This window comes from Cyrtonyx montezumae, unplaced genomic scaffold, assembly GCF_038088225.1.
Source record: "Cyrtonyx montezumae isolate F1298 unplaced genomic scaffold, pur_monq_1.0 scaffold_11, whole genome shotgun sequence".
NCBI classification, from domain to species: Eukaryota; Metazoa; Chordata; class Aves; order Galliformes; family Odontophoridae; genus Cyrtonyx; species Cyrtonyx montezumae.
This window is the reverse complement of record NW_027071837.1, coordinates 9,033,585-9,050,911: the sequence shown is the minus strand read 5'-3', so window position 1 is coordinate 9,050,911 and position 17,327 is coordinate 9,033,585. Positions and strand designations below refer to the sequence as shown.

Sequence of the window (17,327 nt, the reverse complement as noted above, 5' to 3'; positions counted from 1 at the left end):
GAAATGAATGTTAATGTATTCTAACAAAAAACTGAAAATGCTATTCATATATTCATATGAATATGTACTGACATACTACAAATTCAGAAAGTACATTTAGCAGAGGTGCAAATTGTAGATGAAGTAATGAGGCTCTTTATTTGCCACCAGGATTTTACTGAAATTTAAGAGAAGGACTGTAAGAATTTCCAAGTTACCAAAAGGTAAGATACAGTTTAAAAAAATTAAAAAACTGTGTTAAGGTGTTAAGGCCAAACTCAGCTAGCAGCATGCACAATAATTACAAAGTCCAGAATGATTCAGGTGCCATTCAGCAAGAAAGTTTATTAATCAATAAAAATGAGCACACATTTCAAATAAGAGCTACAAGAGGGTTATCTGGACTGCAACAGCTCTTCTGTAAGGGTTGGCAAGTAGATAGCTAAGTTTCAGTCCTCCAGAACCAGAAGCAATTTTAAATATCAAGTCAAGGGAAAGTGAAAACTAACAATGAAAAAGGTGAATTTTCATATATATCAATTTTTTTCTTCCTTTCTTTTTCTGGAGGCTGTTTCTGCATTTTAAACAGCAACAAAGAGGCTGTTATGGGACTCAAAAAAGAAGAGAACCAAACTAAGCAAAGCAATCTTCAAAGAAAAGTAAAATTATCAGACTTACTGTAAAAATTCTTCTCCCACTGCGATCAAAGGCTATACAGTAAACAGAAGATAGATGCCCTAATATCCTCTTGTGCATCTTCATCTGTTGGTAGGTGGATGTTGGGAATAAGTGGCTGAAACGTCCACATCCAGTTAATTGCCGTGCAGAAAGGATATTTACTGGAAGAAAAAAAAAATAACAAAAATTAAGACATGGATTTTGTATTCAGAACTCAAAGTAAACAAATATTGTATCAATATAAGACTTGTAACAACTTTTATAATCTATAAATCTGAACCTCTGCCACCTTATCAGAACATTCTGTACAGTCTTCCAAGAAAATATACAATCATGAAGGAAGAAGCTTTCAAAACGTTTTACAACATGATACACCTGGTTTCCTAATGAATATTAAAGCAAAACTAAGGGTTTGCATAATCACAAAAAATTATTCCAAGAGTTCAAATCAGGCAACATATATTCTCTGTGGATTTTGAAAAATTGGCATTAGTAATATGTAATTCCTATATAACGATTACCACAAATTTATTTTTGGATGACACAATTTTTGTTTGTTTTTCAACTTGTGCTAAAAATAGATTTATTTGGAAATGATCTTAGAGCATATATCAGGATCAAGGGTTTTCTATATGTTTCCCATAAAGTCTCTCTCATTACTGGCAGTAGCAGCAACTTCCTTTCATTTTTATCACCATATAAGAACAAGAAATACACAGCACTGACGGAAAGAGCTCCGGTCAAGAGCACCAAGCACAAAAAAATCCTGTAAGAACAACATATTGCTACACTAGGGGTCCTGATAGAAAGAGGCTGAAACCTCAACGCACAAAAGCATGAGGTGGAAATAAGCACTGATAGCAGATTTGCTGGAGGTAACTATGAACCTTTCCACTAGGAAATGAGAGGAGAGATTAAGCATGAAATTGACTGCCAGGACACACCATTGCAGGAATATCATCATGGCTGTAGAATACAGAAAGACACTACTTCTAATATTTGATCCAATGTACAATTTGAGATAACTTTTGGCATTTAGTTTTACCTGTCCTAATTCATATCACTTGAACTTCTGACTTCAGAGCTTTGAGAGTTCTTTCTGAATGCCACTCGAGATACAGCGCTGCTGTACTGGTGGGTTTGCAGAGTGCTTGCAATAGGAGGCTCCCTGCAGGTCCCCTTATCTTGTGTACTGCACATTGCAGTAGGCAGGACTTCCCAGGAGCCACGGGAAGCTCTCAAGTGCCTTTCAGCCCTTTAGTTTAACAGCAGAATGAACAACTTGACCCATTTTCTTAATTGGATGATCATACTTTTTACCTGTCTATACGCTCACCAGAAAAGAAAAAAGTTTTATATATATAAAAGAGTTACAAACTGGTAACACACTTCTGTACATTTACAAGATGGAGGCATTTGAACACAAGCAGAGATAAGTAGGACAGAAAAATGAATTGATCCAGGTTTATAGAAGGTGCTTTTGTTTCTCAGTTTTATGACCTGAAATTTGGGTTATTTTTGACGACTGAATGCAACAAAAATGTCACATATTAGCAAAGAGGCACAGTAGCATGAAACTAGCATGTGCTTGAAAAAATCATCAGGCTCCCACCATGGTGTTATCATCAGTCAATATTTGTTTGTCATGCAAAAACACATACTCAGCAGCACTAAAGGAGTAAAATGCACTGAGCCAAATTAACTTACTATCTGCCTACAATTCAACCAATATCTGATATTATATAGGAACTGTTCTATTATATAGAAACCACCTCCCCTAGAAAAATGGAGAAAAATGTTAAAAGTTTCATTTCTATCTCTTACAGGAGGGAACAGAGATCTCTTTTTGATAAATACAGAAAAAAAGGTACCTTCTGCTTTGCCTACACATAATATTATATTATTATATATTGCTTAGACAAGCCAGCTTAACACCTAACTTCTTAAAAACATAATGGTTCAGTTTGCCCATGATTGGAGACGTTGTCAAGGCAATGCAGAGATGTAGCAGCCGAGTAACACTGTAATTCTGCTGTGCTTTTCAGTGCACTCAAACACACAGTAACAGTGTACCCTGCTTTGAAACAATTTCAGATGGCTGTGAACTTTTTAACCACACACACACAAAAGAGCGTGAACCAAAAAGGTATAACTGTATTTCAATATATTCCCAATAAATCACAACACTTTCTGCGGACTACAGTGTTCCCTTCTGGAAATGTAACTCACACAAAGGACACACCATGCACAAGGTGTAACAACAGCCAGGGACAAGAGCATCTTAGAACAAAAAGAAGGAAGCATTCAGTACACCCAATTCTCACTGTAAGTAAGCTAAGTATATACCAGAAACGTATATCTCACAAACAAGGCCATCACTGAGATTTTGATGTACTTACACTTCATAAATGCTCATTGCCTTCAAAGGAACTGCAAAGCAGCACTCATGAACACCTCAGAAAATAACAAACCATACACAAATCTACTTCTCATATTTTTTGGTAGGAATAATGGGTGTAATAGCTAAATACAAGATAAAAAGCTCTGGGAAATCTGTCCTCTTTAGTACAATGAAGTTATTGTATTCAAAGCCTAAAATCATTAAAAGAAATCTGATTCCTGCAGGGAGAATCAGCAAAATAGTACCTCTAAAAACTCTGAACAACACATCTAATCAGCTGTAGCACTTCGTGCCATACGAGGCCTATAACAGCTGCCAGGTCAAGTCCCCTTCCCCTTACTATTTCTCCTAAGAAAAGCTTTCAAAAGGGTCCCGATGTTACGTGATACTAACAGTGAGCATATCTACTTTTTAAGAAATGAAACAACTTTTTTCTGCAAACAGAACTGCCTTCTCAGATAAAGTTTTGTGCTTCTAGCTGTTAACATGACTGCTACCCACATGCAGAGATGCCATGAACCTCGGTGCTGCTGATAGCCTTTCACCAGCTAAAACACTCCTTACTCGCAACCTTCACAGTCTCCAAAACACTCCCTATGGCCACACAGAACTTGTCACACTCTCCCTTTGGGAAGGAGAGTTTGCTGACCTCAGAAATAAGTCCAGATTATGTGATCCTTCCTGCAGCACACTGGTGGGGATGTAGATTCCTGACTCCTGGAGCTGGGGAAAGCCCTGGCTTAAGAAGCCCAACCTGCAGCACTAGCTTGGGGTGCCATGCAGTAAGACACATATTTTTTGTGCCTCTCACAGCCCTTGGTCCTTGAACATGCACTCTTTCCAAAAAAGAAACTTACACTTCCATAAGTACAGGTATCACAGCAGTGAGTGCAGGGGACTTAAACACACTGTAGAACAGTAATTATGAAGTGGCAATCTATACTGCAAGAGATGACACAACAAACGTAACATCAGGCCTGGAGGCTGGGTACCCCTCAAAGCATGCACAGGAAACATATCACGAGCCTGGATTTCACATGGACACTGGGAAACACACAGTTGGCTCACTCATGCCAAATACTTTCTCAAAGAACAGATGTGTCGACAAGACAGACAGACCTGCTAAAAGCACAGAAACAAAGCAATCTGGTTTTCAGAGCTACTGACTTCATGGAACTTCATTCAATCCCACTGCCACAAAACCTGCAAAGAAACAGTCTGAAAGGCCACACTCATCTACTTCACCATGGTACCCTTCTGGCAGCAAGTTTAAATCTTTATCACTAGAATAGAAATGATGTCAGAATACTTATACCCACTATTTCTACGCCTGAATTACCTGTCTGCACAGTGGTTTCATTTCATGACTGCACATGATGCCGGGCATCCACTCCCTCAGCCCAACTAACTTCCAGAACTTCCTTCAGCAAGTGCTTCCAGAAGCCTCCAGGCTGTCTCCTCCTGACTGCCCCAGGCTGACTAAGTCAGCACAGCACAGAAATTCACAATCATGTTGAAATATTGAAGAGCTTGTGTGTAGTTCTTTGTTTAGTGTTTTAAAACAAGACACATACACCGCAGCACCGCTCCCTCCCCCCCCCAAAAAAAAAAATCCCACTCAATTTTGCACAAATATGCACAGAAAAATTTCTTTAAATCCTCTTCAGGAACAGCCATTGGCAACACCAAAACAAAGTTTCCGTCTCCTGCACACATTGAGAACAGGACATTTCTGTATTTTTAAACTTTGTCTACATTATCCTCTCTAACTGGCAGCTTATATACCTACACCAAGGAAAACTGTATTCTTCTAGAAACTATTATTTACAGAAAGGAATTTCTGACTTATAAAGACTCATTTCCACATAACACTTTTGTGTTTCTTAATAGCAGTTATGGGAAAATACCAAAAACAACAAAACATTCTGTCCTCTAAGTCACTGAACAGTCACCAAGCAGGTAGCAGAGACCTCTGTCATGACAGCATGACAATGCTGAATTCCAATCCATCACTACACTTAATCAGTGACACCACATATTCCAAAAAGCTCTTGCCAGAGTATTGATCCGGAAGCCTTTATGGAAATAGAATTTCTACTGAAACTGAGGTTATGAAATCAATCTATAGTCCATCTTATTAAAAGTCCACAAACCTAAGTGCTAATTTTAAAGTAAATTCAGAACCAACCTAAAAGAATAAATGCAGAGATAAGCACAGAAGTAACATTACCAATACATAGAAATAGTTTTTTAAGTTAGGAAGTATAGCTCAAATTACCTGACAAAAGCAGGAAAGCTACCAAGGTAATAGTTAATTATGAACAAGATCTAGGCAAATATCCATTTATTTTTCATACAGAAGACTCAGATTAACTTTGCTTTTCTGTCACTGTTGCCAGAACACCACAGACCTTATGCAAAGTGTGCTACTGATTTCAACCACAAGCAGACTCAACTTTCTCATTTTTGTGTCAGACAAAGGTTAATTTTTAGTAACGAGAGACAATGAGAAATTGCAGAAACATAAACAGAGGAACAGATATTGTAGAAGTAGAAGATTATCACCATAATCCCTGCATCTCTAGAGGAGAAATGGCTGGGAAGGAGGATGGAATCTCCTTAAAAAGATCAATTATTTCCAGAGATTAAACAAGGATTATGTTCAGGAAAAAAAGAAGAAAAAAAAGAAAAAAAAAAACCACTATCCTAGGTGTCCTCAGCATCCTGATTTAAGTCACATTAAGTTACAGCTAGTTGGATGGAATTCAACAGAAACACTTCCCACTAGACATTTCCCCTCAGCAGATAACAGAAATGCACATGAATGAATCCCCTAACAAATCAGGGGAAATCCATACACCTGCATAAACACTTACATGGTAATCATAGACAGAATACCCTAATATGAAGAGAAATCATGACAAAGAGGACTTATATTCATGCCTACAAGAATCAAGTTTGTTTGCCGTAAAAGCAGTTCATGAAAATTTAGACCACATTGGAAAAAGACGCTTCAGTTTAAGCAAAACAGAGCTCTTCAATGATAAATAAACTGAATGCATACAAACATCTGAGTGCTATAAAAGTTCTTTATTCAACTGAAAGCAAATACAAGTGGTGGTTTGGTGATTAGTTCCTTTTATAGAAATGATGTTTCAAGTAGTCTGCTTTCTGTCGTAACTGAAATAAAATGAATTCTTAAGACACAGAAGTTACCTGGGAACCAGGTGCTTTATTCTGGCTAATGATCTTGAATGAGAGATTGCCTACATGCTGCTGTGACCACGTGTAAGAGTCTATTATTTTATACCATTGCCTCAAAGTTCGCTGATGAACATGTCCGAACATGACCAAGGAAGTTCTGGGCAAGGGTTGCGAAATCCTCTGTCTAAGGGACAAGCAGATGGGCACTGGGGCAACGAAAGAGATAAGCTGCAGCTCAGTGGCCACTTAACACTCTTTTGCGTGGTACTCATCTCCGTGGGGAGATAGCCATCTCAGGAGACGCTTGCCTGGCATGCTAGCACAGGATTTGTCACATAGGCAAGAGAAATGGAGGATAAGAGGGATCGACATCCATGAGATTGGGTGCCCTTCCATCAGAAACCTCATGAGCTGCTGCTGAACTCCCTCCTGGGCCTGCTGCCTGAGACATGCTGCTTTCCCCTGGACCTCACCGCTCCTTTGAGGTGTTGTACCATCTGAACCCTCACGAGCTGATGATCACTGTTCGCTGCTGCCCCTCCCGGCGCTGACCCGGTGCCGCTTCTCCAGGACAGCTGCTTGCTGCTCAGGGCTGCCCGTCGCTGCTGCTGTTCTCCCCGCTTCTGCCACCCCTGCTCTTCTGCCTCGGACCGTCGGAACCGCTTGCAACCGGACCGCCCCTGGGATCCTGGCTGGTGACTTTCCCTGCGTTGTACAAACCCTTGCTTCTTTCCTATCTTTCCTATCGCTCGCCTTCCCTTCCCCATCATCCATATTGGTAACAGTGTCCGCCTTCCCCTTCCCCATCTCCCTGGTCAATATTGGTAATAAACTGGTCGGACCAACATTTGAACCGTTGCTTCTTAATCTCACACCGGGTATACACAATCTAAGAACCTCATCTCCCTCCTTTATATTGGAGCGTGACACCATGCCTATCATACAGGCACATGTACTTATTACACAGGTGTATCATAAAAAATAGATTAGTCTATTTCTCTCTAAACAGGAAGCTGACATACAAAGCCTTTTAACGTGGACACAATGTTTTAACACACATACATATATTATAGAAGGCTGAAGCCAGAACAGTGCAAAAACAGTTATTCTACAGTCAGTGAGGTCTGGTTTTTTTGTTGGCTTTTTTTTAGATTAATTAATGATGACATTTCAAAAAAAGCCATTAATGAAAAACCAGAAAGAGTAACTTTAAGATGGTACACTAATAAAAACACAGCGAAGGAAAAACCATCTCATTGATGCATCAAAACTCACCCACGTTTGGTGGTTTCCCATAATTTACAGGTAGTTCGGGAGGCCGGCCCCTGTGAAGAGCTGCAAATGCTGATCCCTTCCATAGTGTATGCCTGAAATCTGTATGGGAAAGATTAACAGCAGGTTATGAGAAATGATCAGCCAAGCCAGGCCCAAATGACCTATCCTTCCTAGAAGTAATAGCATCAAGCAGCACTCCCAGCATCCTCGCCTGTCGTTTCTCAGCCTCCAGGCTCAACTGCTCTAATGGAAGAACAAGATCTATCTTTTTAAGTAGTCTGTCAGAAATTTAACTGGGGGAAGTTGTTACACTGATTTCTCGTACCTAAGCAATACGACTGTAAATGTTTTTAGCTTGTTTTTGCTTCATTCTGGTGAATAGTGTCTAATCTACCGATAAGAAAAAGAGAACAAAAAAAAAGAAGATGCACTCTGTATTGAGGCAACACTGAATTCTGGTGTGGTTTTAGTCCTTCTGGAATCCCACCACAAAGAAGATCTCACAAACTGTACATTTGAGAATACACTCACATACATTTTCTCCCTGAAAAGAGAAGGGAATTTTTAAAATTAAATCTGCTTTCTTGCAACCGGTGGCAATATGCCTTATCTTCAGATACTCCTCTGAACCCCTGTGCCCCTCCCCCCCCAAAATAGCTTTTAAAATGCAGACTTTTCTTTAAAGGCACTCCAGCTACATGCTGCCAACTGGCCTCAGAGAGCCTTCTCTCCAGAACAATAGCAATTTTTCTGAGACTGTTCAGAGAGCCTCAGAAATTAGACCTGGACTTCTTCCATTTCTGGCCATCTGGAGGGGAGAAATGAGCTGCCATGGTGAATAAGAACTGAAACAGAAGGACAGTGCCACAGATTGGTAGATCTGTGTATCACCACCTAGATCTCTGAGTATGCTGTGTACAAGGTTACGTGACTCAGAAAGACTCCTGAGCGCACCTTCTGGTTACAGCCCAAACTGTGCCACACAGCATTATGATGTGGCACCTTAAAAACAGCACTTATACTTTCCAGACTTGATCACTATAATTCTAAATGGTAATGGCAAATGGAAGCTTCATTCTGAAGCACAACTAAGGGTAAAAAATACCTGTATGTGTCAATATTAAGAAAGGTACATGCACAAAGTGAACACCAAATAGCACAACATCACAGCACCTTTTTTTCCTGAATGAAAAAAAAACCACCATAAGTCCAGCAGAATTCTCTTTGCAAGAAATTTGTCACTTAGCAAACACTACACATGTCAGCAATTCATCTAGCCTCTGCTCCCTAATTCGCCCAGAGACTATCTCCCAGCACAGATATGTTCATCTCCATGTTTTCTTCTAAGAGGCAAAGCGATGTGAAATGAAGAAACGTTTTGCTGCAGACCTCCCTGCAAACCTGAAGGTCTCTAATTATAAAAAAACACGGACTCATCCCCCAAACATTGGGTAAGTGATTGCAGATACCACATCCATCAGGTGATCTCAAATGGATTAGCAAGAAGCTACCATCCTGGTTATGCATCTGTGTCTCACTTTCATGCAGAAAATTAAGTGCTCAATTGCTACTGAAACAGGAAGGTCCAGCTCTCCACCCCTGCTCCTCTCTCAAGAGGATGCTCCTGCTGCCTTTGTCACCTCCAGCACTCTGATCCACGAGCTCATTTAATCCAGGACTATACTAGTTTTGCAACAGTTCAGCTATGAATCAGCACACCATATGATCAGACGAGTTCTGGCTCCTACAGGGGAGAAGTAGCAGGGAGGGGAGAAGGGAGGAACCACTCTTTTCAGTAGCAAACTGCTCTCAGATCCCCTTAGTTATAACACAAAAGTGTGCTTTCAGGAACATTATCACAAGCAGAGGAGTTTTTCAGAATGACTAGATTGGCATACTACTCATGAAAGGAACAGGGGATTTTGTTCAAGTTAACTTTTAGCAAAGACAAGCACGAAATTATCACCAAACAATGTCTCTCCTCCAACCCTCTAACTGCTGTCCCAAATGCCTCCCTACCCTTCAACCTGTCTGTACAGCCAGACAATGAAATAGTGGAACACACCAGCATGAAAGATAGCCCAGCAAAATGTATACTGTGGTAGGTTATTTCAGACACACACGTTTATGTATTTGGAAAAATTTATTTTTTTTCAGGTGGATCAAATCTCTAATCCAGTTCATCACACTGTTGACACAAATGCCAGTGCAAAAAGCTGGGGAGGGAAAGGAGAAGTAACAAGATCAGGCAATAATAGACATACAAATGGTATTCCCAGCCAAAGAAACTGTAACAGAGCCAGCAATAACTGCATTTTAGTGAGACCACAATAAGCAAGCAGGAGCTGAAAAGCAGAGAAGATAAACCAGGGTTTACACAAATTCAGATAACACAATATAGATTGAAATAAAAGGTTTTGCTCCTCAAAACAAAATGCAGACAGACACAAATTGAAAATCTTACCTTTTGCTGCCCTTAACAGAGATTGCCGCCCAACACCTAGCAAGGTCTGCACGCCTAAGACGCTCTGTGGGATTTCCTTGTCTAAAAGCGGTCCGAGTCTCTCACAGATCCTAAGAAGATAATCCGGAGGGATGTGTGCATTGACAGCCACCTAAACATATAGATAACACAGGTAACTGAAAATTGTTTTATTCTTGCTTCTGCTAGTATTTCTTTTTTCTTGTTTATATTCCTATTCAAATATTTAAATTAGTTACTTAAATAATTTCTAAAATGAAGATGGGGAGAGGATCCTCAAAATTAATTATACGTAAGATATCTTTCAATGTGTCACAGACCATGGAAAAAGTCAAGGTAGAAAATCAAGGCAGTAATAGCTAGATTTGTAACACTGTTTAATAACAAACAAAAAATCCCTGAAACACAGCATTCTCAGTGCATTAGTCTGATCAAATGAAGGATTGCCCAGGGGCTTTTCCAGTTTGTTTTACCCTTCAATTTATTCTTCTTACATGCACTATGTTTTGCTTAGCTGAAAAACCCTTGCCTTACATTAACTGTAAGAAGTGCACGTACAAAGCCTGAAAACCTGAAACATTATGCTTAGAGCAATACCCAGTCCCTATTTTCTAACTTCTAGGAATAGTAACTTTCAGACCCACATGTGTCAGCTTCTCATTTGTTATCCTGAGAAAACATTCTTCCTTTCCTGCTTTCAACAGAGACTGTTTTCTGAGGGGATATGAGATAGCTTCCCCAACAGTCCATCCAAACAATAAATGAGCTTTGCTGCCTTATCTAGAGTGCTCTGCACCTGCCTGACTCCTACTACAACCACCAGCTGCCAATAAAAATATGTAACACCAGAGTCCATCTGGCTCCTTCAACCTGGGACGCAAAGCTACAACCATCTCTTTTCTAAGATCAACAACAGCAGGCCCTCCAGATTCTGGGTACCCGTGGCTTAAGACTGAGAAAACACTGAACTGGAACTATTTACAATCGCTGTACCTGCTGCAACATTTTATTCTCCATAATGATACTAAAAAAGGTTGGTTTGTTTGTTTGTTTTCCCAAGCCACAAACTAATGTCAAGTAATACTAAAGCCAACCTGAAAAGGCCAGAACAGCATGCATTGTAAAGAAACAGCAGCAGCACACACCTATGCACACACCCCCTCCCACCCAAACACTGCAGCTGCGTCCAGTCGCACCCAATGCTGGTGAGGAGCTCTAAGCACTCTCCAGCAATGCAGGTCCCTCCCTACAGTGCAGGACAAGTTTTTCCCAGCCTGACTACTCAATCAAGTTTCCCTTGGCATCAGCCCCAGTGCTCATCTATCACACTGTGAGCTGTTTCAGTTCCCCAGGCTCAGAGAGCATTCAACCCACAGAAGGGAAAGCATTCTGCAGAGCTGACTGATTCAGACAAGTGTCAGAGCTGGTGGAAAGAAAAACAGAGGACGACTTCTTTCAACAGCAGAGCATCACCAGACAGGTCCAGCTACCCTGTTCACCCACACCCCCAAGGGAATGCCCCAGCTCAGCAGAGAGAGCAGCAGGCAGCAGGAAAGAGGAACAGACAACCATTTCTTTGAGGTGTGCTGCCAAAATACTACTGGATGAGCTGTGTCATCACAGGCTTTATTACCACATGTTATTGGGAAATGGTTCACCCCAATTGGACAGCAGCAGTGGTGCTACTGGGGCCCAGAGCAGTGAGTCATGTCACATAATGCCATCACCACATCAGTGCTGTCCCATGCACTCATGAGCAAGATTTTAACCAAACGAATCATAGCCTTTTCTAATGATGCACACAAGGTATTATTTAACTGAAACCAACTCAAATGCTCCAGATCTGAATGGCAAAGTAAGGCTTCACCACAAAGTAAGGCTTCACCAATCACTGCATGTCAAAGATCTGCAAGGCAATCCATGTGAAAGGCAAGCTCCTCCAAAGCCCTGGGCTTTGTAATTCTGCAAGAAATATAAATGTGATGACTACGTTAGCACAGGTCCACATCACAACTTCTCATAATACAAGCACTGAGGAATTGAAAGGTACCACGAATTCCATCCCATGCTGAGAAGTTTGTGCAGCCGTTCAAACGTGTTGTTTTTTTCCCCAAAACCATACAGTTCCAAAACAATCCTAGTAGCTACCCAATTGTGCAGCCAGTGAAGTTTAGGACGTAACTATGAACTGTCATTAATTGTAAATTACATGATATAACAGTAGCCAGAATGAGATGTAAGGATTATCTGAACTTTTCTATTTGTCCATCATTCTTAGCTATCTCTAAATTATAAATGCATCAATGGTAAAAAATGCTTTGTTATTGTGTGCTAGCCTCCCTTCACTATGTAAGGGGTGGATCTGAAACAAAGGCAATCCAAAGAGACAATATGCCATTTATTAAATTCAGAGTATGAAATGCTCTTTTATATCTCTGATAATTAGTAGCACGTGTCTTAGTCAACAATATCAATTCCAGCAGTTATTCAAGCTCAAAAGATTAAAAGAAAACTGGTAACCAATCCAGAAGCAGAAAAAAACTTCCATTTCAATTTTTGAGTAGAAAAAAACCACCACTCCTCTCTGGAAACCTTTCAGAAAAGCTGAACCATTCTCTCAGCGTATCACAGCGAAACATATCCCTTTTCACTCAGGAACGTACTGTTTGAAGTCTCGTTGCTATTCCATGTCTGGAGAGAGGTGTTGGATTAAGCCTGGCAGCAGATATCCTACAGTGGAGACAGAGCCTGGCTATACTCACACAAAGCACGCGTTATTCAACAAGAACTGACTGACTCAGTACATCTATTCAGAAGCAGAATGCTACTTGGTTGCATAAAGATCTTTAAGGTAGTCTTTTGTTTTCTTTTTCTTTTTTTTTACAGAATAGCGAAGAGAGCGAGCACCAACACATCTGCAGACCTGCCACCATTCAAAGATCAAAGATGGATGCACCAGAGCTCCGAGCATGTGGCAGCTATCTGCAGATGCCTGGCGGTGATTTGTCTGGGTGCCTGAGAGGCTAAGCAGCTCAGGACACAGACATCTGGCTGCTCCCTGCCAGACCAGGAGAGCTGATGAACCCAAAGCTGAGCCAGAGCTAAACCAGCATCAGGGAGCTGCGGATGCAGCTAGATCTCAGCGCTCAGTTTTATTAGATTGTAAACTTTCCTCAGCAACATTTAATATGGAGCATGTTGCACGGACTGGGCGCATATCAAAGCGATCGTTCCCTTTATTAACACGCCCTACCCATCAGCTCTGCCACCTGCAATCAGAACCAGACCACACTAAAGAGGAAAGGCTCCATGGCTCTCCTTCCCCGTCATTTACACGTTTCTACAAACCACAGCAGCCTAAGTGGCCCCTAACCTGTATATTAATATTGTTATTACCAAACTGCTACACAGGCAGACAGCAATAGAAGTAAATTCTCCTGAAGAATTTTTTCCATCGTAACTTCCAACTAAAACGCTTAAACTGCAGCCTGGAGCAGAACAAGCAATTTTGTTTTCAGGTTCCCAAAAGAACTTGAAACAAAACTCTTGCCCCTCACCTCTGTGTGAGACAGCTGTACACAGATTTTTTAAATCATCCCAAAACGTAAAGCTGCAAACACATGGCTGAGAAAAAAATGACACCTCCCAGATCAGATTTGCATTCAAAGAACAGAAAAAAAAAAAAAAAAAAAAAAAAGAGCTTAACATCAGCTACAGCCACACCAGACACTCCACCTTTTTGCCATACGGCAAAATCAACACTAGTGAGCATATTAACACCTCCCCAAATGCATTAGAAAGTATCTTTAGAATATTAAAAACTATTTTTGAGAAATAAATAGAAAATTAGAGAAAAAAGAGTAAGATACCAGTAATACAGGCCAAAAACATGCTAAACAAGGAGCTTTTAAAGGACTGTTTTAAAATAACTCAGAAGAGCTGAAGACATGCTAAGTGAAAGCCAGTTCTCTGCACATACTGGGATAAAATATATATATTTATATATAGAAAGAGATCTATATATATATATATATATCGATATAAAAACAGTTCTGCCTTTAGATGCAACAACTTTATGCAGGTTAAAGTATCAGAGCTTGAGACTGCCACAGCACCATGGAAAAGCACTTCAACAAAGCAACTGCACAGGTCTTATAGATCTAAAAACTCAAATAATCGAGCAAAGTCAGTCCATCCTTCTAAAAGCTCCATGTAAACAACTGCAGGTGAATGCAACGTAATCACAACAACTTCAACTAACATGCAAAGATGCTGCTACAGAGATAAGCAGCTCCAAATAAGGAACTGCTACTGAAGTCACACCAGGGCTAGGAGAAAGTCATACCCCTAAACCTGTTCATGCTTCTGATGCTGGAAGTATTACAACATAATCTCAGAGTGCTAAGAAAAGAGTCCTCACTGGGCAGCTAAGACACAGGCAAGAGGCTTGCTGAGCCCTGAAACAAACAAACAAAATCCCCTGGTATTACTGCTGACAGTTTCTCCTCCCAAGAACGGTTCGATAAACAGGAAACAAACAAACAAAAAGACAAGTCATTGGGATTACTACTCATAATGAGATGTCTGTGTTCCCAGGGTCTGGAATGAGATAGCTTTGAAACATCTCTTTAGGGAGGCCCGGGGAAACATTGCTTCAAAGCACCAACTCAATCTGATGCAAAAGCACACAGCAGAGGGAAGGTGGAGAGCAAGGGCGGCTTTGGAAGGCCCCTTCCCACCAGGTCCTGGGGCAGGCAGGCAGCTGTGCAGCAGCAGCATGTTTGTAACCTCCAGGCAGCTGTACCACACTGCTCTCATCTGCCATAATAACAATCGATTGAGAATCAATTGACAACTCAATCAAAAAGCAGCAGAGGAGACCAGGAGAACCAAGGCAGCTGAGCAAGCAGGAAATTACTCAAGACCTCTAATATGGAATCTCAGCAAAAGAAAGCTCCGACACCGGACTCCTACAAGATGTCAACAATATGTACATACACAGAAATTCAAAAGCCATTATCCACTCAATTTCCCCTTGGAGAGTGGGTTGGAACTATCACATAGCAGATGACATTTTCCTGAGGTGACAAAACTGTACTAACTCTCTGCTGCTAATGCTGGGATTGGCAATATCTATAAATAACGGCACCTCAGATTCACAGCTAGTTTTAAATCAATGCAGATGGACGAGGCAGAAACTCAAAGCCAAATCCCATAAGCTGTTCCATACTAGTGAAGCCATCCACAGATACAAATTCTCCACTCAGATACACAGCCCAACAACAGCTGATGTTCTGTTTTTACTAAAATTAAGCTTAACTTCAGCACAAAGAACAAAACAGTCTTTGCCAGAATAGACAGTCCTTCAGAAAGTTCTTGAAAACCAGACCAGTCGTTTTTATCAGGAATAAAAAATAAATAACTTCCAAAGGCTGTCCACTGGAGACTTCTGATAATCTAAAGCAGCTCAGCTTGACTTGTCTGCTCAGCAGCTGGCTATACATTAAGCTGCTGTGGTTAATTTAAAATAGAAGTACTAATTGCGTGAAAGTTTGACATACCTAAAACCTTCATAATGAAAGCGAGGACCCTCCCCTTTACAAGCATGTTTCATGTCCCAAGACCACCAGCAGCCAATAGCAAAGTAAAAAACTGCTTGGAGCATACAGACCTTTGGGGCACACCTGGACAATTATCTAGAAAGGCAGCCACATGCTGCACATAAAAAGTGCTCCAAAGTGGAAAAAAGCAGGAAACGGAAAGGGAACACAAATGCACAGTGTGCTCATACTCTCTGCATGGCTTTGCTTACTAGATACAATTCTTACTACTGCATCTTAAACTATTCTGCCTGGTGGGCGCCTGACATTTAAAGTCAAAGACTAAGTTCAAATGAGAAAAAGCAATCTATTAACAGAGAGATTTTGGATCTTGACTGAAAGCTTGAGGGACATAGGAGTAAGCATTAACTAGATAAAAGCCACATGGTTGGTGTCTAGGTTGTTCCATCTTTATCGTTTCCAAAAGCCCTCAGAGCAATAGCACACTCAACAACAAGAGCATCAGCAAACTCTCACAAAAATACCAGCTCTAGACTAAATAGTTTTCCATTCTCAGTCTAAGTTGAAACATCAGCAATTCGAACAATAAGTTCTTTGTCAGATTTGCAGGAGCAGAATATTGGGCAAGCAAGCAAGCAAACAAACCTAACTACTCTGGGTTTGCAAATCTTTTTGCCCAATTATCTCAGGCCTGCCTGCCCAGTGCAGTTGCAACACAAGGCAAAGATTGTAACTGACTGCTTTCCTGCTTCTAAGTGGTCAAACAGGAGAAATGGGTAGAAAAAACTTCATCCCTGACTGCTAGCGTCAGTAATTAATGTTTTGTTCACAAAGTGAGCTGATTAAATTGAAGTTCAGAGTTTTTTCTTCTCCACAGCCCTAGCTTTGTTCCAAATGTTACATTCAGACATCCAGCTAGCACAGAAGTCAAGTAGTTCAGGTTAATATACAATCATATGCATCCAAAGGTCCAAACTCCAGATTCACCAAACTCTAAGCAGAGAGGGAAAAAGGCTTTCCTGCCACATCCTTGACAGCAAAAGCTTCAGCCTGAGGATTAACTGAAGCTCAGCTCATCCCACATAGCATCAACCTGTCCTGCTGTAACCATTAGCTTGTGGTCCTGTTCCTTACTGATTCATCGCATTAACCAACCAAACAAAACTAGAAAAGAGATGATCAAAAAGGATAATTGTTGATTAGATTAAAACAGAAGAAAAAAATCTTAAACTTGACTTTGATAGTTCTGTGCACCAAGAAGTAACTTCCCATTAATTCCAAGCCTCACTTTACTCCAATTTGTTTCCTGCTTCTGAAAATTTTAAAGGTATATGGCTTCAGCAGCACCACCTAACACAGAAGAAAAGGCTTTAACACTTCCCTAGCCACACCTCACAGAACGCAGGGGAAAAACATAGATACAATGAAACCAATGAAGCAAAACAGCCCCAAATCAGACTTCACACTGCTGCTGTTAGCACTCCTCTCCAGGTGCAGGCACAAGCTAAACCTGAACCAGCCTTCTGTTAAGTTTCAGATTCTCTAGGAAAATCGCACACAGCACTGAGATTTATTGAATGCAGTACTTACTCTATTTCTGCTCACTCAATAAACAGCCCTGGAATTATCCACCAGAGGTATGACGAAGCACAATCAACTTAAATTCTCAGTTATGTTTTGGAAAGGGAAACCCAGCGGGTACCAACGTCCCATCTCGTTGCCAAGAGCTCTCCCACCTGCATCTGAA

The 17,327-nt window shown here is 40.8% G+C and overlaps 1 protein-coding gene across 3 annotated transcripts in view; it reads right to left on the bottom strand.

The window, feature by feature from the left end:
* Positions 1–17,327, bottom strand: part of BRWD3 (bromodomain and WD repeat domain containing 3) — a 49,044-nt gene that overhangs the window by 30,170 nt on the left and 1,547 nt on the right. For all 3 annotated transcript variants that reach the window (XM_065729523.1, XM_065729525.1, XM_065729524.1), the window contains exons 5-7: positions 10,002–10,152; positions 7,538–7,636; positions 658–818 (exon numbers count right to left, since the gene is read on the bottom strand). In XM_065729523.1, coding sequence (XP_065585595.1) covers positions 658–818; positions 7,538–7,636; positions 10,002–10,152 — 411 coding nt within the window. The remainder of the gene's footprint in view (positions 1–657; positions 819–7,537; positions 7,637–10,001; positions 10,153–17,327) is intronic.